The 27,324-nt window shown below is 37.7% G+C and overlaps 3 protein-coding genes across 3 annotated transcripts; all 3 read left to right on the top strand.

Moving 5' to 3' along the window:
• The first annotated feature begins 254 nt into the window (after positions 1–254).
• Positions 255–1,109, top strand: LOC122024022 (chaperone protein dnaJ 20, chloroplastic-like). The gene has a single exon (XM_042582873.1). The coding sequence runs from the start codon at positions 314–316 to the stop codon at positions 863–865; it is 552 nt and encodes a 183-aa protein (XP_042438807.1). The 5' UTR covers positions 255–313; the 3' UTR covers positions 866–1,109.
• Positions 1,110–9,846: 8,737 nt separating this feature from the next.
• Positions 9,847–10,401, top strand: LOC122022239 (chaperone protein dnaJ 20, chloroplastic-like). Its single transcript, XM_042580233.1, has one exon. It carries the CDS (start codon positions 9,847–9,849, stop codon positions 10,399–10,401), a length of 555 nt encoding a protein of 184 aa, XP_042436167.1.
• A 6,361-nt stretch (positions 10,402–16,762) lies between these two features.
• LOC122022083 (chaperone protein DnaJ-like) lies at positions 16,763–17,188 on the top strand. Its single transcript, XM_042580194.1, has one exon. The coding sequence runs from the start codon at positions 16,763–16,765 to the stop codon at positions 17,186–17,188; it is 426 nt and encodes a 141-aa protein (XP_042436128.1).
• The last annotated feature ends 10,136 nt before the right edge of the window (positions 17,189–27,324 follow it).

Genomic DNA, 27,324 nt, shown 5'->3' with positions numbered 1-27,324 from the left:
GGTTACAATTCATCAATACCTCCCTTATTATGAGTGTTGACGGGTTGACGGAGACGCTGGGGACGGGTTGACGGAAACGCTGAGGACGAACGTAGTCATCCGTGATTTATCTCCTCCGCGATGGGTTGACGGAGACACTAAGGACGAACATATTCATCTTTTACCACCCTGGATTACAATTCGTCACGTTTTTTTTTATTTTTTTTATTTTCCTCTTAGTTGTATCTCTATATATCTCCATGACCATCTCTGAAACTACCTCATCATCTAGATCCCTAAATTGCAACAGCATCACTAGACTCTCTCACACAAAATGGCAGCTCTAGCTCTTTCATGTCCCTCTAACTCCCTGTACAGATCTTCCTTCTCCCCGATCCCTACCAAATCAACAGTAGCCGCTGCTCCTCGACTCAGGGTCTCGGCCTCCGCCGACGCTGCTCCGGGGATGGCCACGATGTACGACCTTCTCTCCGTGTCCCGGACCGCCGGGCCCAGCGAGATCCGCTCGGCGTACCGGCGGGTGGCCCTGCAGTGGCACCCGGACGCGTGCCGCTCCGCCGGGGAGGAGCGCCGCTACGCGGAGCGCTTCATGGAGGCTAGGGAGGCCTACGAGGTGCTCTCCGACCCCGTCCGCCGCCGCGAATACGACCTCGCTCTCTCCGGCGACCGCTGGGCTGGCGCCGTCGGCGCCGGCCCGGCCTTCCGCGATGGGCGCCCTCGCCGGCGAGGAGGCGCCGCGGTGGTGTTTGGGAACTGGGAAACGCAGCTGGACGGGCTACGGCGGCGGTCGGCCGTGGCGGATCCCGGCGAGAAGGAGGAGACGTGGGGCGGCCGCGTGCGCCGGGCCCGCGGCGCCGCCGTCTAATGGATCGAGCCTTTTGGCGGCGATTGGCATCAATTGGACGGCTCCGATCGTGTGGCTCCCGGATCGATTCGGTGGCATCTACATGAGGAAAATAAATGTTCTTTAAGCCGACAAGTTTAACAAAACTTTCAATTAGTTGGCATCTACCAACAACAATAATCTTAATTATCAAAATAATAATATTATATTATTATAATTTTATTTATCAAAATAATATATAATAACGTGAAATTTTAAAAGGGCATCCCTTAGACACGTACTTCTTTTTGTTTTTGTTTTTAAATAGCACTCCACGTACATGTGGGAAATCTTACATACCCTCTATACCTTAGTTGAGTCATATAGTCGCTTGGTTCTAGCAAAAATAACCTAAAAACATAGTAATTTTTTTAAAGAAAATTGACCAATTTAAATTCATATAATAATTTCTATTAAAATTTATAAATAGTTCAGTAGAATTCCAACAATTAAATAAAATGAATTATAAATTAGAGTTTCAAAGAATATAATTAAGGACTTAGTAAACTAAAACCTGACAAGTTTATATATATCTAGTTATTTTGAATGCTAGATGAGGATTAAATAACTCTAGATGTTTAGATAAATATAATTGAGGGATTATTTTAAAATGTTAATCATTTTAGGCCCATTTAATATATTTCATTAAAACTTCTAGATTCAGGGGGCGTTTGGTTCTTTCCTAGGAATAGGAATCGGAATGGGAATCATTGTATTGTGGAATGGGAATGGGTATGAGCATGGATATCACTCTTAAAAGCAATGTTTGGTTAGTTACATATTTTCTATCGGAATAAATCAAAATTTCCTTTTTTACCCTTAAAAGAAAATAAGAGAAAAAAATTAGATGTGAGAGAAAGATGAATGTGAGAGAAAAATATGATGAAAGAGAATGATGAGAGAGAAAGTCTCATGAGAGAGAAAGTGTGATGAGAAAGAATGAAGAGAGAGAAAGTGTGCTGAGAGAAAATGAGAAAAAAGAGTGTGATAGGAGAGAGCATGATGAGAGAAGATGAGAGAGCAAATATGATGTGAGAGAAAGTATGATGGGAGAGGATGAAGAGAGAGAAAATGTAATGTGAAAAATGAGGAGAGAGTGATTGATGAGAGAGAAAGTATGATGAGAGAGAAAATGTGATGAGAAAAAAAGAGAACAGTGAGTGATGGGAGAGATTAAAGAGAGAGAAAGTATGATGAGAGAGAAAGTGTGTTGAGGGGAAAAAAGGAGGGAGTGTGACAAGAGAGATTGAGGAGAGAGAAAGTATGATGAGAGAGAAAGTATGATGAGAGAAAAAGAAGGAAGAGAGTGCAATGGAAGAGATTGAGTAGAGAGAAAGTATGATGAGAGAAAAAGTATGATGAGAGAGAAAGTGTGATGAGAAAAAAAAGGAAAGAGAGTGTGATAGGAGAGATTAAGGAGAGAGAAAGTGTATGATAAAATGATGAGAGAGAAAATATGATGAGAGAGAACAAGGAGAGAGAAGTGATATGAAAGAAAAAATAAATAAATAAATATATTTTGATATTTGATATTAAGGGAGAAAATTTTAGTTTTAGGTCAAGGGTATTTTTGGAATAAGGGAATATTTTGATTGATGAAAATAGGGTAATGAGTCATTGAAGGGGAGGTACATGGGAATGAGTTATTACCCAATTTCAAGGATTCATTCCCTTATTTGCATTCCTATTCCTATAATCCAAACATTAACAATGACAATCAATGATTCCCATTCCCATTCCCTACTCCTATTCCCCTAAACCAAACGCCCCCTCAATATTTAAACAACAACAACAACAAAAAATTAGAAGAATACGTCACAATAAAAGACTAATTTTCAAAAACTAATCAATTTATATATATTGCACTGTTTTGGTCTAAATGCCCTTTAGAATTCAAATAGAAACAATAAAAAAAAGAGAATATAAAATGTTTCTAGAGACTTTCAAAAATATATTTCGTGGTGCAATTGACCTTTGTCAATATTAACCTGATTTATTCAATTTGAGTTCGATTGAGTTGTGTTTGGATGTTTGTGTCATATGTGTTGGAATCTTAAAATTGTTTTAATGTGATAAAATAAGTTAAGTTAGGTCATGTTAGTTTTAGATCCCTGTATCTAAATGTACAGGAGCTTAGGAGCACAGGAAGTCGAGCGGAAGACGCGACTAACTAGAAGGATGGCACGGGAAGGGAGCCGACATGCTCGGTGCATCCGAGGGACGGAAGAGCTGCGGAAAAATACACCAGTGGACGAGAAAAGACCTCTCTAGGCGCCTGAAACCCTTCTAGGCGCCCCGACCAAGGCTATATATATAATCTTGGTCCAGAAGCTTAACAACAACAAGAATTATTGAGCAACACTTGTACACGCTTTCCACTTTGTTTAGCTTCTTCATTTTTGTGCGTAAATTGCTGTAAAGAAGCTTCTCCGCCTGAAAGAGAAAGTAGTGCGATTCATTTCCCTTGATTATCAACCTTCCCGGTTGTAACCAAATAAAAATTCTGGAGTCTCTTTCTTTTCTGTTCATTTAATTATTTTACGCAAGTGTTCGTTATTTAAGTTAATTGTCCGAGAAGGATTTTTGTTGTAATTTGTGCAGGGCTATTCAACCCCCCTTCTAGCCACCCAATCAATTTTTAACAAGTGGTATCAGAGCCAGGACGCTTCAGGAGGACTTACCGCTGATCGAAGCACCGATTCAATGGCCGGACCCAGCATATACCCACCGAAGTTAGAAGGGGAATTCGTTAGCTGGAAAAAGCGAATGCAGGTATTCCTTAAAACTGACTTTGAATTACTTTTAATAATGAAGTTCGGTTTTGTAGCACCCGAGGGTAAGGAAGAATACCAGTGGACGAAGAAGGAGCAAACCGACTACGTGGCAAATGACAAAGCAGAATTTCATCTGCTGAGCGTCCTTCCGCCACAAGAAGTCAACCGAATCGGCATCTACAACTCAACAAAGGAGCTTTGGGAGAAGTTCATTGAGCTACACGAAGGGATGCTCGAAGCCAAGCTCACGAGACGAGACTTACTTCGCAACCATCTCACCAACCTACGATTTGAAGAAGACGAAATGATTGCACACCTTCACTCGAGGATTAAGGAGCTCATCACTGGACTTTCGAATCTCGAACAAACGGTAAACAACCGAGATTCGCTAAGGTACGTTCTTAATACATTCCCTAGGAATACGAAATGAGCATCACTAGTAGATGCTTTCTATATCTCTAAGGATTTAGAATCTATTACCTTAGAAGAATTATTTTCGACGTTTGAAGTGCATGAATCGAGATGTGTAGATACAAAGGAGCCGAAGCACAACATCGCCCTCAAGGTAACAAGAGACGAACATGAGTCAGAATATTCTCTCGACGACAAGGAAATGGTGATGATGGTAAGACGTTTTAAAAAGTTATGTAAATCAAGAAAAACTAACCATCCGCAGGGTAGAAAGAAAAGGACGATCAAATGCTACCACTGCAACGAAGAAGGGCACGTCAAAGACAACTGCCCCAAGCTAAGGAATAAGGACAAGGACAAAGGAAAGAAACCTGTCCAAACGAACAAGTACAAGACATTAAAGGTGACGTGGGACGATACGCCGTCTGAATCGAAAGTCGAGGCTTTCTCCGGACTTGCATTAATGGCAAGTCATCAAGAAGATGAACACGAAGCAAGCTCGTCCGAAATGAACATCGAGAGCATCGATGGAGGGGGAGCTACATCGGAAGAAAGCAGCAGTTCAGGGGGAGTTACGGATAACGAAGTCAACAAGGTAAGTTAGGTACGATCTCTCCCACCTGACAAGTTATTTAAGTGTGTGAAATTATTAACCAAAGATTGTTGCAAACTTGAAAAAGAAATTAAAATTTTAAAATTGATTCTAGTAAAATCTTGCCCATTAGAAGAATTTGACAAGATTAAATTGGAAAATGATATTTTGCAAAAAGAAATAAGTAACTTGAAAAATAATGCATGCTCATATAACATAAGTTTTAGAAAATTCAATAACCTAAATTAGTATTTTAGATATCACAAAGAACAAATTAGAAATATTTCAAAGAAATATATCCTTAAGAAATTTCTAATTAATCCAGTTGGAAGGAACCTTTATTGGGTTCTAAAGTCTTGTCTTAATTAAATGGACTTAAGGCTTTCAGAGAGTACATTAAACGTTTAATTTTCTTATGCGGCTTTGTCTATAAATGGTTGATGATCCAATAACCAAGAATGCCTAGTGCCTCACCATAGTCTGAAAGTCAAATATTGAAATAAAATATTTAATTGGCTAACTGATAAAACATTAAAATTAATATTAGATAATGCTTTGAATAGTTATTCAATTTTTTTTTGAAAAATTCTAAATTTTTTCTATGTAAATCTGTTTAACTCAAAAATAAATTTTTCTCATTTGTTTTTAGCTTAAAGTCTTTTTAACTTGTGCTTTCCCAAAATATATTTTACATGTTGCACAAATTTGTTTTTTGAAATTTTCTTTTAAAGTGTTTTCTTAGAAAAATATCAAATCTACTTTACCAAAATTTCTACTTGTTTAACTGAGAAAATTTTCCATTTTTTTTTTTGGAAATTTCTCAATTTTTTTTTTTGCAAAGTTGTCTAACTTAGGATTTTTTTTTAAACCTAGAAAATTTTTTCCTTGAATTTTTTTTGTGATATCAAAATAATTTTTCAAAATGTTTTAAAGGTTTTCAAAATTATTACTCTTAGATTTTTTTTGGTACCCCATTTTTGTGTGATCAAAGGAGGAGAAGGAAAATATTAAGTCTAGGGGGAGGTAGATTTTAAAATTAATTTTTTTAAAAAAAATTACACTTTATTGCAGAATTTATTGCTTTATCTTTATGTATTTTTACCCTAGCTTAACTTGGGTTGCTCATATCAAAAACGGGGAGATTGTTGGAACCCCAAAGTTGTTTTGATGTGATCAAACAAGTTAAGTTAGGTCCTGTTGATTTTTGATCCCTGTGTCTAAGTGTGCAGGAGTTTAGAAGCACAGGAAGTCGAGCGGAAGACACAGCTAGCAAGAAGGGAGCTGACGGGTTCGGTGTATCCGAGGGACGGAAGAGCTGCGAAATAATACATCGGTAGATGAGAAGAACGTGCATGACGTTCAAGGGATGAGAAGCCGGAGCGGAAGCCTGCTCGAGCAGAAGGCCGAAATTGGGTTCGGGTGAGCTTTATTTCGGTTGGCCGAAATCACCTAAGCGAGAGGAGCTGGAGCGGAAGACCCGGACCGAGGCGAGCAACACCGGAGTAGAGAGCCCGGATTGAAAAAGTCAACCATGTTGACTTTAAGGGTCCGGGCGCCCGGACCCATTGCAGGCGCTCAGACCAGTCCGGGAGCCCGAAACATGATTCTATCCAGATCACGTTTGACTGCGATCCATTGTGAAGGGGATAAAATTTTATCCTCCTCCAGGCGCCTGGAATCCTTCCAAGCGCCCTGCCCAAGGCTATATATACAGCCTTGGTCCAGAAGCTTAACAACAACAAGAATTACTAAGCAACACTTGTACACACTTTCCACTTTATTTAGCTTCTTCATTTTTATTCGTAAATTGTTGTAAAGAGGCTTCTCCGTCTGAAGGAGAAAGTAATGTGATTCATTTCCTTAGATTATCAGCATCCCCGATTGTAACCAAGTAAAAATTTTGGAGTCTCTTTCTTTTTTGTTCATTTAATTATTTTACGCAAGTGTCCATTATTTAAGTTAATTATCTGAGAAGGGGTTTTGTTGTAATTTGTGCAGGGCTATTCAACTTCCCTTCTAGCCAGCCAATCGGGTTCCAACAATATGTAGGTGGTAAAGTGAGATGTATTGAAAATTAAAATTAATCAGATATTTGATAATGTCGGAAGTCTAACGTGACATTGATATGAGGTGGAAAAAGTCTAGGTGAGGCATACTTGATTAGGCACTTAGTGATCGGAAGGCCAATATAAAATTGACACTAAAACAAGAAGTCTAAGTGGGTCAGGATTAATCAAACATTTGGCGATTAGAAGTCCAATATAGAGTTGACATGAGAAGTGAAGTCCATGTGGGTGATTAAGGATCAGACACTTAGCATGAGAAATAAAGTCTAAGTGGGTTATGGAGGAATGAATACTTGGAGATGACAAAAATCCTTACCGGTCATGATTCATCAGATGTCAGGCAACGATGAAGTACTGACAAATCAAGGTTGACTAAATGCTAGACATTGGAAAATATTGGTAGGTCAAGGTTGATCAGATGCTGAGCAAACGAAGTTTTGGTAGGTTAAGGTCAATTGGATACTAGGCAAGATAAGAATTCAATTTGGTAATATTGAAATAGGAATATTAATCAATTGATCAGGCATATTGATAGTGATCCGGTAGTAAGGAGGGGGGACCCCCCTTTTAAGCAGAGTCAACGCCACGTGGAGGTTGAAAGGTAAAAGTTCAACCAGGGGTTTGTCCGAGCGGATAAAGATTGGGGCGACCGGCCGAACGTTCCGAACGGAAGCAAAGACACCCCGGCGGGGAGTCGGGGTTCCGACGCTCATGTTGAACAGGGTTGTATGGCCGAGCGGGTAACCCGCTCGGCTGAAGGCTTAAAGTAGTAATACTGCGAACAGTCTCCACAGAGCACACAACCGGGAATCTCCCGAGCGAACTAGCACATACGACCGGCCGGACGTGATGGGACTATTGACCTACCGGACGCTCGGAATGGGGTAAGAAGAGACAAAAGGACAAGGGAACATCTTCTGACAGCGGGTATGTTCAACAACCAGGCCATACGCAGGATCTTATTATTATAGAAATAATAATTTTTACGCATTCATTAATTTGGTTACTTCTACCAGCCTAATATCAGGAAATTTAATAGTAAAGTAAGCTCAATATCTTAGTTTCATGTTAAATTCAATAGTTATTTCTTTATGTATTTCCGAATATTGACTACCTTGCTCTATTAAATCTGTTATTCTATTAGTGAGTATAATTCTAACAACCATAGTAACATGACTTCTATTTTTTTTTTTGTATGAGATACAATGATATCAATATTTGTCAGAAATACCATTTCATATTCTTAGCAGGTTATAAAAGAATAATATGAATTTTTAAGCAGTTGTCAAGGAAAGAAGAACAAAAAACACCACGGAGCCTACTATGTTTCTATCATATTAATTCAAGGGTAGATTGTTTTATAGTTCCAGTTTTCTGATATTAAAATACATTCTAATTTTGGTTCACATCTCTAACAGATAGGTTATTTAGCAATAGATTGCTATTCATAAATAACACCAACTCTTTTTTTTTGGTTGGTTCATATTATTTCTTGGACTTCAATTTCAGCTCTTAGATGTACAAAGTGGTAACCAAACTATTTATAGAAATATGATAACTTATAATTTTTTTAAATTTTTTTATCCAAGTAAGTTGATGCTCTGGTTTTAAACTTATACAATAAATTAGCTTATGTTTATCAGTTATTGAAGAGATTTCTACCCATGACACAGATAACAATCTTTAAGTCGAATTTTGTGAGATGAAGCTTCATCTCTTTATGGAGATACAAAAACGGACACATGCTAAAGAATCACTGCAAAACTTTCAAAATCTCTGGCAGAGACTGTCCCATTAGCTATCACTATTAGGCTTTAGCCTTCCTCTTCCACCATCCATCTCTGAGGATATGAATATAGAACATAGTGTGGATCCTGTTGCAGAATTGCCCCAACAGATTGTTATTGTATGATGTGTTGCTGATGCTGTCATATGAGATTCTGCTCGGGCTGAAGTTGAGATGAAAATGGAACCTTAGATTGCATCAAAGAATTTTGAGATTACTGGGCTATGGGATCGACTCAAGTATTATGAAACTATAAATAAGGAAATGTCACATAGGAATCAAGAGGTGGTCGATGAGAATGCTGGCTTAAAATATCCTTTAATTTACCTATTTTCTATTATTAGTCAACTCCAAAAGTTATTTCCTTATTTGATCTTAGTTTTTATTTTCCAAGTAATATATTACCTTTTTTTTTTGTTAATATTTAACTTCGCAGTGAGCTATTTTAGTGGTAAATGGTGATATCATTTCATATCAGATCCACGTTAGGTCTGATATAGATCATATTAGGTCTAACATGGAGATTTTTGATAATTTTCTTATTATATTTTAACACCCCTGAGAAGTCAAAATAAATAATGTATAACATATTTGAACTCCTTGTAATCTCAGAAATCCACAAGAACTGAAATGGATGCAATCAGAACTCTCTAAGTCAATCAGTGAGTTTCAGTCAAAATTTACTGATTGAACTAGAGATCTCAGATTCCATCTATTCCAGTTCCTATGGATTTTTAGGGTTGTAAGAAATTTAAATATGTTATTTATTATTTATTTCAACTTCTTCAAATGTATTAAATTATTAAAAAAATTAGTTAAATTTTATAAAATATTATCCATATGTTATGTATGTATGTATGTAAAGAAAGAAGAAAGATAAAAGAGGAGAGGAAAAATAAGTGAGAAGTATAATTAAAAGAGAAATGATTGAGAAAAAAAATTTGAAAAAGTCAGATTTATTAAGAGAATAGAATAAGTTCGATTGAAAATATCTACCATAAATATTAAAATAGTATGCATTATTTGATCAATTTAAAAAATTTAGATACATTATTTAGTAAGATTACGGTTAAGTCAGAAGCTCGCCGGCTCCCGAAGAAGACGATCCAACCGTCACGAACACAGGACGGTGACACGTGTATTCGATTGGATAGACTTTTATTGTCTATAATTTTATTTATTTTCGAATAACAAAGGCAGCCTTCTAGAAGACTGGCAACGCGTGACGAGCGCAGGTTTTTGCCCTCTTCCATCTTAATTCAATCGCTCTATAAATCTCCATGCTGTCTCTAAACCCCAAGTAGCAACAAGATCACTAGATTCTCTCAAACAAAATGGCAGCTTTGGCACTTTCATGTCCCTCTAACTCCTTGTACAGATCTTCCTTCTCCCCAATCCCTACTAAATCAACAGTAGTCGCTGCTCCTCGACTCAGGGTCTCGGCCTCCGCTGCCGCCGCCGCTCCGGCGATGACCACGATGTACGACCTTCTCTCGGTGTCCCGGACCGCCGGGTCCAGCGAGATCCGCAAGGCGTACCGACGGGTGGCCCTGCGGTGGCACCCGGACGCGTGCCGCTCCGCCGGGGAGGAGCGGCGCTACGCGGAGCGCTTCATGGAGGCGCGGGAAGCCTACGAGGTGCTCTCCAACCCCGTGCGCCGCCGCGACTACAACCTCGCCCTCTCCGGCGGCCGCTGGGCCTCCGCCGTCGGCGCCGCCCCTGCCTTCCGCGATGGGCGCCCTCGTGGGCGAGGAGGCGACGCGGTGGTGTTTGGGAACTGGGAAACCCAACTGGACGGGCTCCGGCGGCGGTCGGCCGTGGCAGATGCCGGCGGGAAAGAGGAGACGTGGGGTGGCCGTGTGCGCCGGGTCCGCGGCGCCGCCGTCTAGTGGATTGCGTCTGTGGCGGCGCGATTGGCATCCATATATTGGAAGGCTCCGATCGAACGAATGATTCCAGAATCGACAAGATCTTCAATTATCCAACAGATTCAAGACCATGAATCTTTCGGTTTTTGGTTCTTTTTCGGTGTCCTTTAGCATCACCAAACAGATCAATCGAGATGTAACTTTGTAATTTCCAGTGATCGATAGGCTAATGGCCTTCCATTAACTGAAGTTTTTTGGCCACAATTAAACTTGCTCGATCTTTTATGGTAGATTTTTGGTGTAAGTTTCATTGCCAAAAAGTATCACCACTTTGGTGTCACTATTATCCTGATTGGTAATTTTATCTATTAAATAAAGTTAATAAACAGATAGATAGATAAATAAATATGTTAATATATTAAATAAGCAAAGATGATTTTTTTTTCATCTCAAAAATGTTTAAGTCATGGTAGGAACATTAAAACCAGATGTAATTAGTTTGTTCATTTCCTAGTTTGATACAAATGAAGGATTGGATCAATGAAGCTTAGTGGTCTAGGACAAACGCGATCACAATTTAAACTTGTTTAGCAGCCCTTGGGGGATGTTCGACCAAATTAGGAAAAGAGGTTGGGACTGTTGATCATGACTTGAAGTAAGAGTGGTAAGATAGGACAAAGATATAAGTTGAGAAAATAATGGCCCTGGGTCATGGTTCCTCTTTCGGTGTAAGGTTACCACTATTAAGAAAGGTATGCAAATCAAAATAAAAAAAAAATATTTTTCATATTTCATATGCATATCATTGAATTCAATTGATATGCAAACAACAAAAGTCAATCAAAATATTTTTTTTTGGTACTTCTGAGATCTAGATTTATCCTTTCATTGTCACAAGCTTTTTTCGTTAGTCAAGTCTTCATTGGTGTCACCATTAACCTGATTGGTACAATCGATTTCGGGTTAAAATTGGTCAAGATGATCACGCTTGAGTTTGATCAATATATGAGAGAAAAGTAAAATAGTTTAAGGTTAATCGGATTTTTGATGATATTAAAAGTCTAATCGAAAGTTGACAAGAGAAAAGTTCAAGTAAGTCATGGAGGACTGAATACTTGGTGATTGGAAATCCAATGAGGAGTTGGTAAGAGAAAAGTCAAACAGGTCAAGGTAACCCGATACTTGACGATGTTGGAAGTCATATGGGAAATTGATAAGAAAAAAGTCCAAGTGGGTCGCAGAAGATTGGACACTTGGTAATCAGAAACCCAGGGGGAAGTTGGTAAGGGAAAAGTCCAAGTATGTCACAGAGGACTGAACACTTGGTGATTGGAAGTCCAACGAAGAGTTGGCAAGAGGGAAGTTCAAGTGGATCACGAAGGATCGAACACTTGGCATGAGACGGTAAGTCCAAGTGGGTCATGGAGGATCGAATACTTAGCACAAGATGGAAAGTCCATGTGGATAAAAGATTGACTAGACACTTGGTGAAAAGCCCTGGTAGATCAAGGTTGACCGGATGCTAGACAACAAGAAGTCCCAACAAATGACGAGTGACTTTGGGGTTGGACAAAAGAACCATAAACTTAGATTGAGAGTTTAGGGTTTAGGGAGTACAGTAAGGTCCGGAATCGATTGAAGCAATCAATTAACAGAAGTTTCGCGAGGAAACAAAAGTCTACCGAATCAATTGACCTAATCGATTCAGCCTTGTCAATCATTTGGGCTAATCGATTGGCAATACTCTCTCTCTCTCTCTCGAACATAAGACTTCAAAATTGATTGGAAGCTGACAATTGATTGGTACGACTCACCAATCGATTGGTCGGGCGAAAAAGAATCATTCTACATGTTTGAATGGTCGAATCTAATGTGATAATCGATTGAGAGTAAGATCGATCGATTGGGAAGTGTGAATCAGCCTGAAAGCAACCCTAGAAAAAGGAGGTCTCATGGAGATTTGAAACTATTAGTTCTTGAGGTTTTGGAAAGAAGTACTGTTATATTTTTCAATCATCAAGAGGCTAACTGAAGCAAGAAAAAGACAAACAAAGCTAGACTCCTCATTATAAAGCTATTTTTGATTTATTTTATAATCTTGTTGTATTCTTACACTTAAGCTTATAAGAGATTTCTTTGCTTCCGGAAGGTTTCAAGAAGGAGGAAGTTCTTAGTGGAGCTATGACTGAGGAGTAGACCCTTGGATTAGTCGCCTTAAGGAGGTGGATATCAAGTAAAATCCAAGTGTAGTGCATGTGACGTTCATGTTTAAATTGAAGTTTTGTTGCACATTCAATGACAAACATAAAACGATTACTTCTAGCATCCTACCCCTCCTTTCAACTACTTTTAGTTTATTAGATTAATGAATAAACTTAACCATAAATATATTAGGAGAAACTAATTGTTGGGAGTTTGTTGGTGCAATCATTTCTGGGTCAAGGTTGACCAGTTTGACTAAACTCAAGTGGATTCGAGCTTGAGTTTTGATGTTTGGACAATATGTTAAAATGTCAAGTTGGTCAAGGTTGACTAGATAATTGACAATGTGTTAAAAAGAAGTCAAATGTGTCATAAAAGACTAGATATTTGACTGGAAAAGTCCTAACTGGAGGTTAGACAAGACAAAGTCCTAACTGGAGGTTAGACAAGACAAAGTCCTAATTGGAGGTTAGATAAGGATAAGTTCTAACTGGATGTTAGGTAAAAGAAAGTCCAAGTAGGTCAAGGAGGACTGCACGTTAGCAAAGAAAAGTCCAAGTAGGTCAAGGATGACCGCACGTTAGCAAAGAAAAGTCCAAGTAGATCAAGGAGAACCGCACGTTGACAAAGAAAAGTCCAAGTGAGTCAAGGAGGATTGTATGTTGGCAAAGGAAAGTCCAAGTGAGTCAAGTAGGATCGTACGTTGGCAAAGAAAAGTCTAAATGGGTCAAAGAGAATCGCACGTTGGTAAAGAGAAGTCCTAATTACGGTTAGGCAAAAGGAAATCCAAGAGGATCAAGGAGGAACGGACTTGGTGATTGGAAGTCCAACGGAAAGTTGACACAAGATGAAAAGTCCAAGTGAGTCAAAGGTTGACCGAACACTTGGTAGGGCAGTCCCAATTGGACTCGGTTAACCGAATGTTGGGTTAGAGAACCCTAGACTTGGATTAAGCAACTTGAGGTTGGACAATCGATTGAGACAATTGATTGACTCTAAGCTAATTGATTAGGTAATCAATTAGAAGGTCCTTGCAAGAACACAGAAAGAGTCCGAATCAATCAGTCAATCGATTGAGCCAAGACTAATCGATTGGGATAATCTATTAGGGCTACTCTAATCGATTAGGATGAATTTCTAATCGATTGGGAGCTTAGCGAAGAGAAACCCCGAAAACAATGGATGAATCAATTGACTCAATTAATTCAGCTACTGCTAATCAATTGGGTTAATCGATTATGCAATGTTTTATTGCGAGAAGGAAGAATCGATTGAAGCAATCGATTAAGAAGTATTAATCGATTGACTTAATCGATTGCGCCAATCTATTAAGGTCTTTTCGTGAGCGAACAGAAAGTTACAGAATCGATTGAGTAATCAATTAAGACTCTCTGAATCGATTGAGATGACTCGTCAATCGATTAGGGCTTAAAAAAAGAGTTGTTTTGTAGGTTGAATGGGCAAATCCTACATGGCAATTGATTAAGAGAGTCTAATCGATTGGGATTTGGGAGGCGTCGAAGAACCCTAAAAAAGGATTTTAGTGGACTTTTTCAAAGTCATCTCTCTCGCACACTCTCAGCAATTCTTGAACCCTTGGAAGATAAGTGTTGTTACATTTTTCAATGATCAAGAGACATCTATAAGCTACAAGAGATCAAACAAGGTGTTTATTGTATTGTGTATTCATTTACTTATTGTATTTTCTTACTGTGAGCTTGTAAAATGTTTCTCCACCTCCGGATTGTTTCTAAAGAGTGCTTTTTATAATGTAGTGTGTGCACTGTGTGGATCCTTGAATTAATCATCTCAAGAAGGTAGATACAAAGTAAATCTGAGTGTTAGCGATTATTTCGAGTTTTTCGTTATAACAAATCATCAACATAACGATTAGAGCTAATCATCCCCTCTGACTTATAAAATATCCTAATACTAATTTCACACCATTCATTAATTACACATTTAACAAATTATACATCGTGTGGTGGTGGTGGTTGCTGTTGTTGTTGAGATTGACATCCAATAAAAAGTATTTTAAATCTATTATACAAATTAATTTGGTTTTAGATTTCCTTAAGAATTGATTGTATTCGCAATTGTTGAATTGTAGAAGGAAACATCAATTAGTGGAACTTATTATCTTCTTCTTTTCCTTTTTTTTTCCTTCATTTTTAGGGAGAAAACGTGAATGCGCTTTTAGTTGATTTTGTGGAATACAACTTGCCAACTTGGCATCTACTTTTGTTACATGCGGAAACTAAGTGCCCAGCACAACGTTGGATGTATCGTAATAATAATTGCACTAAAAATAATTTCCATTGCTATTTTATATATAAATATTTTTGTCTCTTTTGTTTGTCCAATAGAATTCATCCAGACAACACAATCATAATTGGCAGAATATGAAATTTCAACGACTGTTTTGTACATTTATTAGGATCACATTTACAACTAGCATTTCGTTGTGTAATTAATTAAGGGTTCAAATAATTTAAATACTGATATAATATTGACAATATTTTATTTAATTCCCTATGCATAACACATAACCTCAATTAGTAAACTGTGAACTCTGTAATCATGTGAAAATTTTATTAATCATAGTCTTAAAACGATACTCAAGCCTTAAACAAAGTCCTCGATTGACTACTTGAACGTCTTCGTCATGATTCAAGTAGAAAATTAGACTAGTCGAAGAGAAAGTTACAACTTCAAAGAATTTGAAATGGTTCCATATGTTTGAAAAACTTTTTTTCATAAAAGGTTTCAATTTCAAATAATTTGAAATGGTTCCCCGTGTTTGAAAAACTTTTTTTATTATAAGTAGGACTTCTTCAATATTTTTTGGATAAATTTATTCTACTATGTGATAACCAATGGATAATTATACTAATAATTATGTATCTAATATATTAATTAACAATAATAACTTATGTGATTCAGAATTTAACACTCAATAATTTTTAAAGAGTAAAGTGTGAAAGAAGGCCTACAGTATACTTATTTGGAAATTAGAGTTGAATTAATGAAAGAAAAGAAGATACTTTAGGAAAGGTAGATAGAAATTAATGTTTACAAGTTAATACAATAATTTTGTCGAGATATATTAATGATAAATGAATTATGTTACATGTAAGATTTTGATATTACTTTCCTTGCATAGAAAAAGTGTAAGAAAATTGTGTTAGGTATTAAGCTAGGAATGTTGGGTGTCCAACAACCCTTTGTAATTAAATTGCATAAAATGAGAAATATAGACGACGTTATAGACAAATAATTAAATAAAAGTAAATTGTAAGTGAAAAATAAGACTTTTAATTTGTTATTCTATGCTATTATCAGAATGTTATAGATAAATGAATTTTGTTATGTGTTTAGGTTTTTAATCCTTTTGATTGGCATGGTAGAAAAAGTATAAGAAAACTTGTTAGGTATTCAAGTAGCTATGCCAGTTGGGAGTCCAACAATCGCCTATAAACTGCATGTCATGAGAAACATAATATAGATTTTTTTTAATTTTCAGTTGGAATCTTCTAATGATGGAAGGAAGCTTCTGATGGAAATTTATGGTAAATTTTAAATTCCAAACGGGTAGAAGAGAAAACACTCCAGTATAATTTATTGAATTAAGGTCCTTTTTGGATTGCAACGGTTGGATTGACTAACACTTTCATGAACTTTTCAACCCACCAAATCTAAGCCAATTGTCAAATGGTGCAAGCTCCCAACTGATAGAAACTTGGACGATTTATTTATTATTGTTACCAATTGCAGTAACAATGGAAGATTAACTTAAACGTTCGTCTGGAGTTGGATTCTTCAAAATCCAACAACCCACGGCGACTTGCGCCGACAATGTCCACATTAAAATCTATGAAAAGATATTCCCACCGTCACGCACAGGCTATCAGAAGCTGGCTGGATCCGGGAGAAGGGGATCCAACCGTCACGCACTCAGGACGGTGACACGTGTACTCGATCGGATCGACTCTTGTTGTCTCTAATTTAATTTAATTTTTATTTTTTATTTTCGAATAACAAAGGAATCATTCTAGAAACCTTGCAACTCGTGAAGAGCGCATGGTTTCCCCTCTTCCATCTTAATTCAATCTCTCTATAAATCTCCATGCCATTTCTGAACCCTAAATAGCTACAAGATCACTAGATTCTCTAAAACAAAATGGCGGCTTTGGCACTTTCATGTCCCTCTAACTCCTTGTACAGATCTTCCTTCTCCCCAATCGCTACTAAATCAACAGTAGTCGCTGTTCCTCGACTCAGGGTCTCGGCCTCCGCCGCCGCCGCCGCCGCTCCGGCGATGACAACGATGTACGACCTTCTCTCGGTGTCCCGGACCGCCGGGCCCAGCGAAATCCGCAAGGCGTACAGACGGGTGGCCCTTCGGTGGCACCCGGACGCGTGCCGCTCCGCCGGGGAGGAGCGCCGCTACGCGGAGCGCTTCATGGAGGCGCGGGAGGCCTACGAGGTGCTCTCCGACCCCGTCCGCCGCCGCGACTACGACCTGGCCCTCTCCGGGGGCCGCTGGGCCTCTGCCGTCGGCGCCGCCCCTATGGAAGAAAACCTCTTCTCTTGCCACCGGCTCTAGGGTGGAAAGCTTCCTCTCTTGTACCATCGGCCCTAGCTTGAAGAAGGAAGACAATAGCCGCCGGCCTCTAGGAGAGAAACCAAAGAGAGAAGAGACAAGAAGAGTGGCCGGCCATCTAAGGAAAAGAAGAGGAGAAAGCCTAGGTTACCTCGTATGAAGACACCCTTTACCTCTCTTTTATAATCCTTGGTCACGATAAAAAAGGAAAGTTTTAAACATAATTAAAAATTCTTTATTTGTGGCCTCCCTTTTAAAAATGAAATTTTAATAACAATTAAAATCTCTCTCTTTTAAATTTTCTATTGTACATGGCAATAAAGGAAAGTGTTAAAATTAATCTCTCTTTTTTAAAACATGTAGACAACTACCAAAAGGAAATATTAATTAAAACTTCTCCTTTTAAATCATGATTACAAAAAGAGAAAGTTTTATCAAAAATTAAAATCTCTCTTTTAAACATTATAGATAACTACAAATAAGGAAAGATTTTAACAAAATTAAAATCTCTCTTTAATCTTTTGTAGATAACTATAAAAGGAAAGATTTTAAAATTTTAAAGCTCTCTTTTAAAACCATGAGGATGACTATAAAAGGAAATTAAAATCTTTCTTTTAACTACAAAAAAGGAAAGATTTTAACAAAATAAAATCTCTCTTTTAACCATTGTAGATAACTACAAATAAGGAAAGATTTTAACAAAATTTTATTTTAAACAAAACTTCCTTTTTCCTTTACCTATGGCCGGCCCCATGCTTGGTCACCAAGCATGGCTTGGCCGACCACTACATAAGCTCCAAAATAATGCTTGGCCGATCCCCTTGCTCCAAGAAAGGATGTGTCCGACCTATTACTTGGGTAAGAAGTGGACATTGTGGATACAAGGCTTTATAGAAGCTATAACAGGGACCGAGAGGAGAAATTGGTTTTGGTCTCCCGATGAGCTTGAGCTTCCTGTGTTCGCCCCGAACACCCAACTCAAATTCATCAATAATTACTTATACCACTAAAGAGTTATTATTGAACTACCGCACCAATCCCAAATTACATTATGGGCTCCTTCTTATCATGAGTGCATTAATCTCCCTGTGTTTAAGATATCGAATGTCCATTAATTAAATGAATTATTGACAACTTACTTAATTAATATCTAGCTCTAAGAGTAGTATCACTCAACTTTATTGTCATGTCGAACCAAGTTCACCTGCAGGGTTTACATGACAATCCTTATGAACTCCTCAAGGGGACATTATCAACCTAGATTACTATGACACAATTTCCTTTTATAATCAACAACACACCATATAAATAATATTATTTCCCAACTTATCGGACCTATTGATTTATCGAACAAAATCTCACTCATTGATAAATTAAAGAAATAAATACTAAGTATACATGCTTGTTATTATATTGAGATTAAGAGCATACACTTCCATAATAACAGATGTCTTGTTCTTTTATTAAGTCAGTATAAAAAGAACTACCTCAAATAATCCTGCTCAATACACACCTAGTGTACTAGTATAATTTTATAGTTAAGATAAACTAATACTAAATTACACTATAACCACTCCAATGGTTTATCCCATTTCACATTGGTTGTGAGCTACTATTTATAATTTATAAGGAATTGATAACATGATCTTCTGTGTGGCACCTCACATCATGTTATCTACAATATAAATTAAATGGACAACTGCATTTAACATAAATGTAGATATTTAACTAATGTGATTCTTATTTCAAACTAAGTATTTATACAGAAAGCTAGACTTTTAGTATATATTCTAACAATCTCCCACTTATACTAAAAGACTATGCTGCTATATATGCTGTCATACATCTGATTCTCATCCCCTCAACATACCCATCAAAAGCTCTTGCCTTAAGAGCCTTAGTGAAAGGATCTAGGTTATCTCCTGATGTAATCTAGGCGACAACAACTTCTCCTCATTATACGATGTCTCATATTGGGTGGTACTTACGCTCTATGTGTTTACTTGCCTTATGGGCTCGTGGTTCCTTCGAGTTTGCTATTGCACCAAATAATTTTGGACAAACCAGGAATCACATCTAAGTCCATCATGAAGTTACTGAGTCATTCAGCTTCTATGGCTGCCTCTGAGGCTGCCACATATCTGCTTTCATGGTGGAGTTTGAAACGCATTTTTGCTTAACACTTCTCCATTGTTATGCCTCCATTTCCTAAAATGAACACAAAACCCCGAGGTTGACTTACTATTGTCCCTATCTGATTGGAAATCCGAATCCGTGTAACTCACAGGAAACAAATCATCTGCCTAGTAAACTAACATATAATCTCTAGTCCTTCTCAAGTACTATATGCTTTACGGTAGTCCAATGTCCTTGTCTTGAGTTACTTTGATATCTGCTCATCATGTCCATGCCAAAATAGATATCTGATCTCATACATAGCATCTATTTAATATTTATTTCTTGAATTTATCAATAGGTACTTTTTTTTTATACCCATTGATTTTTTTTTTTTTTTTTTTTTTACTTTTGAGATCTAGATTTATCCTTTCATTGTCTTAATCTTTTTCCTTAGTTGAGTCTTCCTTGCTGTCATCCTCATCCTCCTTGCTTCTTAGATTGATCTCATCCATTACTTTTAGTTTATTGGATTGATCAAGTACACTTATCCACAAATATATTGGCCGAACTAATTTCACACTATTCTTTAATTACACATTTGACAAATCGCACATCCTTTGCCTATTTTCAAGTCGGCATATTTTGATTTTGATTATTACCAAAAAAAACATAAACGTGAAAATACTATCAAAAAAGATATTCTTCAGTTCTTTTCATATTAATTGAATACAATAATATACATGTGAAATTAACGTGAAAAATAAATTATTTTAATTTTGATTTTTCATCTCTCTCACTCTCCGTTTTTATAAAATATCTGTGTTTGCTAATCTTACTTGATAGTGGTAGCCTCATAGCACAAGAGGAACCATGACCAAGGGCCATTATTTTCTCAACCTATATCTTTGCCCTATCCTACCACTTCAAGTCATGAGCAAAAGTCACAACCTCTTTTCGTAATTTGGTTGAACATCTCCCAAGGGTCGCTAAACAAGTTTAAATTATGTTGGTGTTTGCCCTAGACCATTAATATGGCAAATGGCAAATACACTAGCCCCCAGTGCCTCCGTCAGTACGTCCCAGGATTAACACCAAAGAAGTAAATCATAGTAACTGAGAAGATAAGTGACAGGTGAGGTGAGCTTATACGGGTTACAGGTATTTACACCCCACCAGCCTTGAGATTCGACCCCAAGACCTTATGTAGCAATCAACCTGTCACTTACCAACTCAACTAAACCCGTAGGAACTTACCCTAGACCACTAAGCAACCTAGCAAGGTTGTCTCATATATATAATCACAACAATTTGCTAATATTCCTACAACAATTTGCAACCTAGCAAGCCCGTACGTAGGAACTTCCTGACACAACACAGTGCTAGTCCAATCTAATTTCTAATATGGCCAACTTGAAAATAGGAAAAGATGCTTAAATTGGCCAAACTCACCCCAACCTAGATCCGTTGTCATCCCTATTTATCATGCCTATTAATGTTGATGTTTATGTTGTATAGTGGCAATGCGGAGTAGGTTCAACGTTGATAGTTAGATAGGATTGTTGGTTGTTTTCATTCATGCTTGTTTGTTATACTTGTTTATGGTGTTATTCATAGTGTAGAGTACTGACACAGCGCTATGGGTTCATCTTCGTTGGTTAGTTAGAATTTCATTTATTGCATTAGGTTTAGAAAATCCCAAAACAAAACCCCCATTGTTCGATCTTGTCTGAAAGTAAACGTCTTATCATTAGTTCCGCGTGAGAGACGATTCGGTCCGCTACTATACTACTTAGTGTAGGTTAAGAGGGTTCGGTTGAGTATAAATAAATTAAGGGGGCGTTTGGTATGAGCATGAGAATGGAAATCGGAATGAGAATCATTGTATTATGGAATGAGAATGGGTATGAGTATGAATATCACTCTTAAAAGCAATGTTTGGTTAGTTGCATACTTTCTATCGGAATAAATCAATATTTCCTTTTTTACCCTTAAAGGAAAATAAGAGAAAAAAATTAGATGTGAGAGAAAGATGAATGTGAGAGAAAAATATGATGAAAGAGAATGATGAGAGAGAAAGTATGATGAGAGAGAAAATGTGATGAGAAAGAATAAAGAGAGAGAAAGTGTGATGAGAGAAAATGAGAAAAGAGAGTGTGATAGAAGAGAGCATGATGAGAGTGTTGGTTGCTACTCGGAAAACCTATAGGTTCCACTGTACAAAAATTTTGTACAAAGGTCTGAACCTTTTCCTAGCTACCATGTGTTCTTTTAAATTAAATTTTGGATCGCCTGCGGAACTTAACACGTTTGATCCAAAACTTAATCTATTTGTTCTTTTAGGTTTTGACTTGGATCTCCTGCGGAACTTAACACGTTCGACCCAAGTCTCCTTAAGTTATTAATTCCATTAAATATTAATTTCCATAAAAGGTTCCCAGTACTGACGTGGCGAGGCACATGGCCTTCTTGGATATGGGAGCAACCACCACCGACTAGACAAAACCTTTAATAGAAAGCTAATATTTAATTTCCTAAAATAACTTTAGGTTAACCAAAAAGAACAATCAAATCACAAGGAAAAGAAAGAAACAAAAGAACACAACTTCGAAAAACATATTCGAAATTCTAGAACGTAAGCCTCTTGTATTTGGTATTATTTCCATAAATAACTAGCATGATGCGGAAAAGGAAAACTACTAGTTATACCTTCTAGAAAGACCTCTTGATCTTCTACCGTATTCCTCTTCTAACCTCGAACGTTGTGTGGGCAACGATCTTCCGAGACGAGAAACCACCAATCACCTTCTTCTCCTCCTAGCTAGGTTCGCCAACAAGAGGAAGCTTCACCAAGGAAGAAAATCAAAACACTAACCAAGCTCCAAGAGATGCTAGCTTTTCCTTCTTCTTCTTCTTCTTCTCCGAGTAGTATCCGGCCACCACAAGAGCTCCAAGGGAGAGGGAGAGGTTCGGCCACCACAAGAAGAAGAGAGGGAAAGGGTGTTGGCCGGCCACACCAAAGAATAAGAGAGGAAGAGAAATAATAAGGGTTATCCCATGAAGGCACCCTCACCCCTTCTTTTATATTCCTTGGCCTAGGCAAATTAGGAAATTTAATTACAATAAAATTTCCTCAATTTCCTTGACATGATTTAATTTAGAAAAATAAAATAAATTTTCCAAATCAAACTTCAATGGCCGGCCACATCATTGGAGAACAAATTGGACAAGTTTTAATCAACAATTAAAACTTCCTAATTTGTTTCCGGAAATTTTAAAAAATAAAATTTCTCTTTAAAATCTCTTCATGGTTGATAAAAGGAAATTTCTATAATTTTAATTTTATCAACATGTGAATAATTTTTAAAGAGAAAATAAAACATCTCTCCAATCTACAAATAAGGAAAGAGATCTAATCTCTTTCTTTAATCTTTTGTAGATCTTTTACAAGAGAGATATTTTATTTTTAATTCTCTTTAAATTATATCTTCCACATAATAAAAATTAAAATTAAATTTCTTTTTAATTTTATTTGGCCGGCCCTACTAGCTTGGGTTCAAGCTAGGGCCGGCCACCCAATAATATACCTAGGCCGGCCCTAGCTTGGTTCCCAAGCTAGCTTGGCCGACCCCTTATTGGTGGGTATAGAAGGTGGGTATAGGTGGGTATAGAACTCTATAAATAAGAGACTACGATAGGGACCGAGAGGAGGAATTGATTTTGGTCTCCCGATAAAATTAAGCATCCCGTGTTCGCCCCGAACACACAACTTAATTTTATCAATGATAATTCATTCCACTAGAGAACTATCATTGAACTACCGCACCAATCCCAAATTACATTTTTGGGCTCCTTCTTATTATGAGTGTATTAGTCTCCCTGTGTTTAAGATATCGAATGTCCACTAATTAAGTGAGTTACTGACAATTCATTTAATTAATGTCTAAGTCCAAGAGTAGTACCACTCAACCTTATCGTCATGTCGGACTAAGTCCACCTGTAGGGTTTAACATGACAATCCTTATGAGCTCCTCTTGGGGACATTATCAACCTAGTATCTCTAGGACACAGTTTCCTTCTATAATCAACAACACACACTATAAGTGATATCATTTCCCAATTTATCGGGCTTATTGATTCATCGAACTAAATCTCACCCATTGATAAATTAAAGAAATAAATATCAAATATATGTGCTTGTTATTATATTAGGATTAAGAGCACACACTTCCATAATAACCGAGGTCTTTGTTCCTTTATAAAGTCAGTATAAAAGAAACGACCTCAAATGGTCCTACTCAATACACTCTGAGTGTACTAATGTAATTATATAGTCAAGATAAACTAATACCTAATTACACTACGACCTTTTAATGGTTTGTTCCTTTCCATTCTGGTCGTGAGCTACTGTTTATAATTTATAAGGTACTGATAACATCATCTTCTGTATGTGACACCACATACTATGTTATCTACAATATAAATTAAATGAACAACTACAAACAAATGTAGATAATTAGACCAAATGTGATTCTTTATTCATAATGAATGTTTACAAAGCTTAGGCTTTCAGTATACACTTCAACAATCTCATCTTACTAAGATTGTAAGTCCACATATCTCTACCATACATCCTATTCTAACTTTCCAAGGAGAACTTGTAACTAGTGAAAGGATCTGCCAGGTTATCCGCTGATGCAATCTTGGCGATGACAACTTCTCCTCGCTTCACGATATCTCGTATCAGGTGGTACTTGCGCTCTATATGTTTACTTGCCTTATGAGCTCGTGGTTCCTTCGAGTTTGCAACTGCACCGCTATTATAACAATAAATTGTGATGATTTTGGGCAAACCAGGGATCACATCTAAGTCCATTAGAAAGTTCCTGAGTCATACTGCTTCTTTAGCTGCCTCAGAGGCTGCTACATACTCAGCTTCCATGGTTGAGTCCGAAACGCATTTCTGCTTAACACTCTTCCATGAAATGGCTCCACCTCCTAAAGTAAACACATAGCCTGATGTAGACTTACTGTTATCCCTATCTGATTGGAAATATGAATCCGTGTAACCCACAGGGAGCAGATCGTCTGCTTGGTAAACTAGCATATAATCTCTAGTCCTTCTCAGGTACTTTAATATATGCTTTACCGTAGTCCAATGTCCTTGTCCAGGGTTACTCTGATATCTGCTGACCATGCCCACGGCAAAACAGATATCAGGTTTCGTACATAGCATTGCATACATTAGACTTCCTACAGCTGAAGCATAAGGAACTGCTTTTATGTCCTCTATCTCTTTCGATGTCTTTGGAGACATCTCTTTAGATAGAGTTACTCCATGTCTAAAAGGTAAGAAACCTTTCTTGGAATCCTGCATGCTAAAACGAGCAAGGATTGTATCTATATATGAAGCTTGGGACAGACACAACATTCTTTTCTTACGATCCCTTATAACTTTGATCCCAAGAATGTGTGCACAATCTCCTAAATCCTTCATATCAAATTGTTTGGACAACCATACCCTTACGTCTGATAATACCTTGACATTGTTGCCAATTAACAAAATATCATCTACGTATAGTACAAGAAATACCACCACGTTTCCGTTACACTTCTTGTATACACAAGATTCATCCGGACTTTGAATAAATCCATATGACTGGATTACTTCATTAAACCGGATGTTCCAAGATCTTGAAGCTTGCTTTAGTCCATAAATGGACCGATTGAGCTTGCACACTAGATGCTCTTTGCCTTTTCAATGAACCCTTCCGTTGCTTCATATGGATGTTCTCTTCAAGACTTCCATTAAGGAAAGTGTCTTGACATCCATTTGCCAAATCTCATAATCCATATGAAAAAATGGATAAGAGTATCCGGATAGACTTAAGCATGGCTACCTGGGTGAAAAGGTTTCCTCATAATCGATTCCCTCTTTGAAGTGTACCCTTTCGCAACAAGCCTAGCTTTGAAGGTTTCTACCTTCCGTCATCCCTCTTTTCCTTTTGTAGATCCACTTGCATCCAACGGCTTTTATACCATCAGGTGGTTCTACAAGCTCCCGACCTTATTAGAGTACATAGACTCTATTTTAATTCATTGCCTTTGCCAAGATCCATCTATATCTTGGAGTGCTTTCTCATATGATCGGGGTTCATGTTTACCCGGATCAAGTCCAAGACTCTCCCAAAACATGAATCTATCAGGTTGCCTTACAACACTCCCACTACGACGAGGCATCGTTTGTGGTTGTGTATCATGTGTGACACGTGTTGCGGTCTCTTGTGGTACTTCATCTTGTCCTGTGGTACTGAAGTAGACATGTCCTCTCTAAGTTCTTCTAAAACAACTTTACTCGGGCTTGTGATCCATTATATAGTCTTCTTCTAAAAAGCGGCATTGGTGCTAACAATGACCTTCCGGTCTTAGGACTATAAAATAAACCACCTTTCGCTCCTTTGGGATATCCTACAAACACGCGAACTTCAGTACGAGATTCTAACTTATCAAGATCTCGTTTCAGACATGTGCTGGACTACCCCAATCCGAATATGTCTTAGACTGGGTTTTCGCCCATTCCACAATTCTATGGGAGTAGAAGAAACTGATTTAGAAGGTACTAAGTTCGGAACGTATCTGCGTTTCCAGAGCATATCCCCAAAATGAATTCAATAACTCATCATCGATCTAACCATCTCCATAAGAGTCCTATTCCTTCGTTCGCCACACCATTCTGTTGGGGTGTAGACAATTGGGATTGAATCCCGGCCTCTGATAAGTAATTCCTAAACTCTCCTAAGAGGTATTCGCCACCACGATCAGACCGTAGTGTCTTGATACTTTTACCTAGTCGTTTCTCCATATCAGCCTTGTACTCTTTGAACTTATCAAAACACTCAGACTTGCGGTGCATTAGGTAAATGTATCTGTATCTTGAATAATCGTCTATAAAAGTGACAAAATATTCAAAACCGCCTCTCGCCTGGATAGACATAGGACCACACAAATCAGAATGAACCAATTCTAACACTTCTTTGGCTCTATACCCCTTGGCCTTAAAAGGCCTCTTGGTCATTTTACCTTCCAAGCAAGATTCACAAGTTGAAAAATTTTCCAACTCTAATGAACCCAAGAGTCCATCAGCCATAAGCCTTTGAATCCTACTTAAGTTAATATAACCAAGCCTTGATGCCAAAGATATGCTTGGTTCATTTCCGAAGGTTGTTTTCTCTTATTAGTGTTAGAAGTTGTGTTATAAATTTCCATATTTTTCTTTGTGGGAGAAATTGGATTTAAAGTATATAGATTGCCAACTAATGCACCAGAACAGATAATCACTTTATTTCTCTTTATAACTACATTGTTATTAAAAGAAACAGAATATCCATCCAAAAACAGTTTAGAAACTGAAATTAAATTCTTTCTAAAACTGGGTACATAAAGATAATTTCTTAAAACCAATTTTCTATTTCTATCAAAAGATAAGTAAACATCTCCCACTGCAACAGCCGCCACCTTAGTAGCATTGCCCATGTAGACGGTTATCTCCCCTTCATATAGTCGCCGGGTTTCCTGGAACCCCTGCAAAGAATTGCAGACATGATCAGTGGCTCCCGTATCTACACACCAGGTGCTGGTAGATAACACCGCTAAACATGTTTCAACAACCAGAGCATGAGATATACCTTTGTTGTTTTGATTCCTACGAGGACAGTCCGCCTTCCAATGTCCTGACTGCTTGCAGATGAAGCACTTGCCCTTCGGCTTCCAGCTTTAAATCCGACTCTGAGATTTATTCACTTTCTTTGCTGAACCGACTTGTTTCTTCTTCTTCTTTCCTCTCGGTTTAGAAGTAGAACCATTTCAACAATAGTGAATTTGAGAATTGTGACGAATAATCCTTCAGTTCTGTCAGTAGTTCCCCTAATGAATAAATCCTCTTATTCATATTATAGTTCAAACGGAACTGCTCAAGGTAGCGTTTGGAGGATCATATCGATCCGGGTTTCCATCAATTTCTCCTC

Source organism: Zingiber officinale, chromosome 1B, assembly GCF_018446385.1.
Source record: "Zingiber officinale cultivar Zhangliang chromosome 1B, Zo_v1.1, whole genome shotgun sequence".
In the NCBI taxonomy this organism is placed as follows: domain Eukaryota; kingdom Viridiplantae; phylum Streptophyta; class Magnoliopsida; order Zingiberales; family Zingiberaceae; genus Zingiber; species Zingiber officinale.
Note: the sequence above shows the minus strand (reverse complement) of the source record. Positions and strands in the feature narration are given on the sequence as shown.

Excerpts from the sequence above, each read along its gene's own strand:
- LOC122022083 (XM_042580194.1), top strand. The coding sequence starts at position 16,763 with ATGGCGGCTTTGGCACTTTCATGTCCCTCTAACTCCTTGTACAGATCT.
- LOC122022239 (XM_042580233.1), top strand. The coding sequence starts at position 9,847 with ATGGCAGCTTTGGCACTTTCATGTCCCTCTAACTCCTTGTACAGATCT.
- LOC122024022 (XM_042582873.1), top strand. The coding sequence starts at position 314 with ATGGCAGCTCTAGCTCTTTCATGTCCCTCTAACTCCCTGTACAGATCT.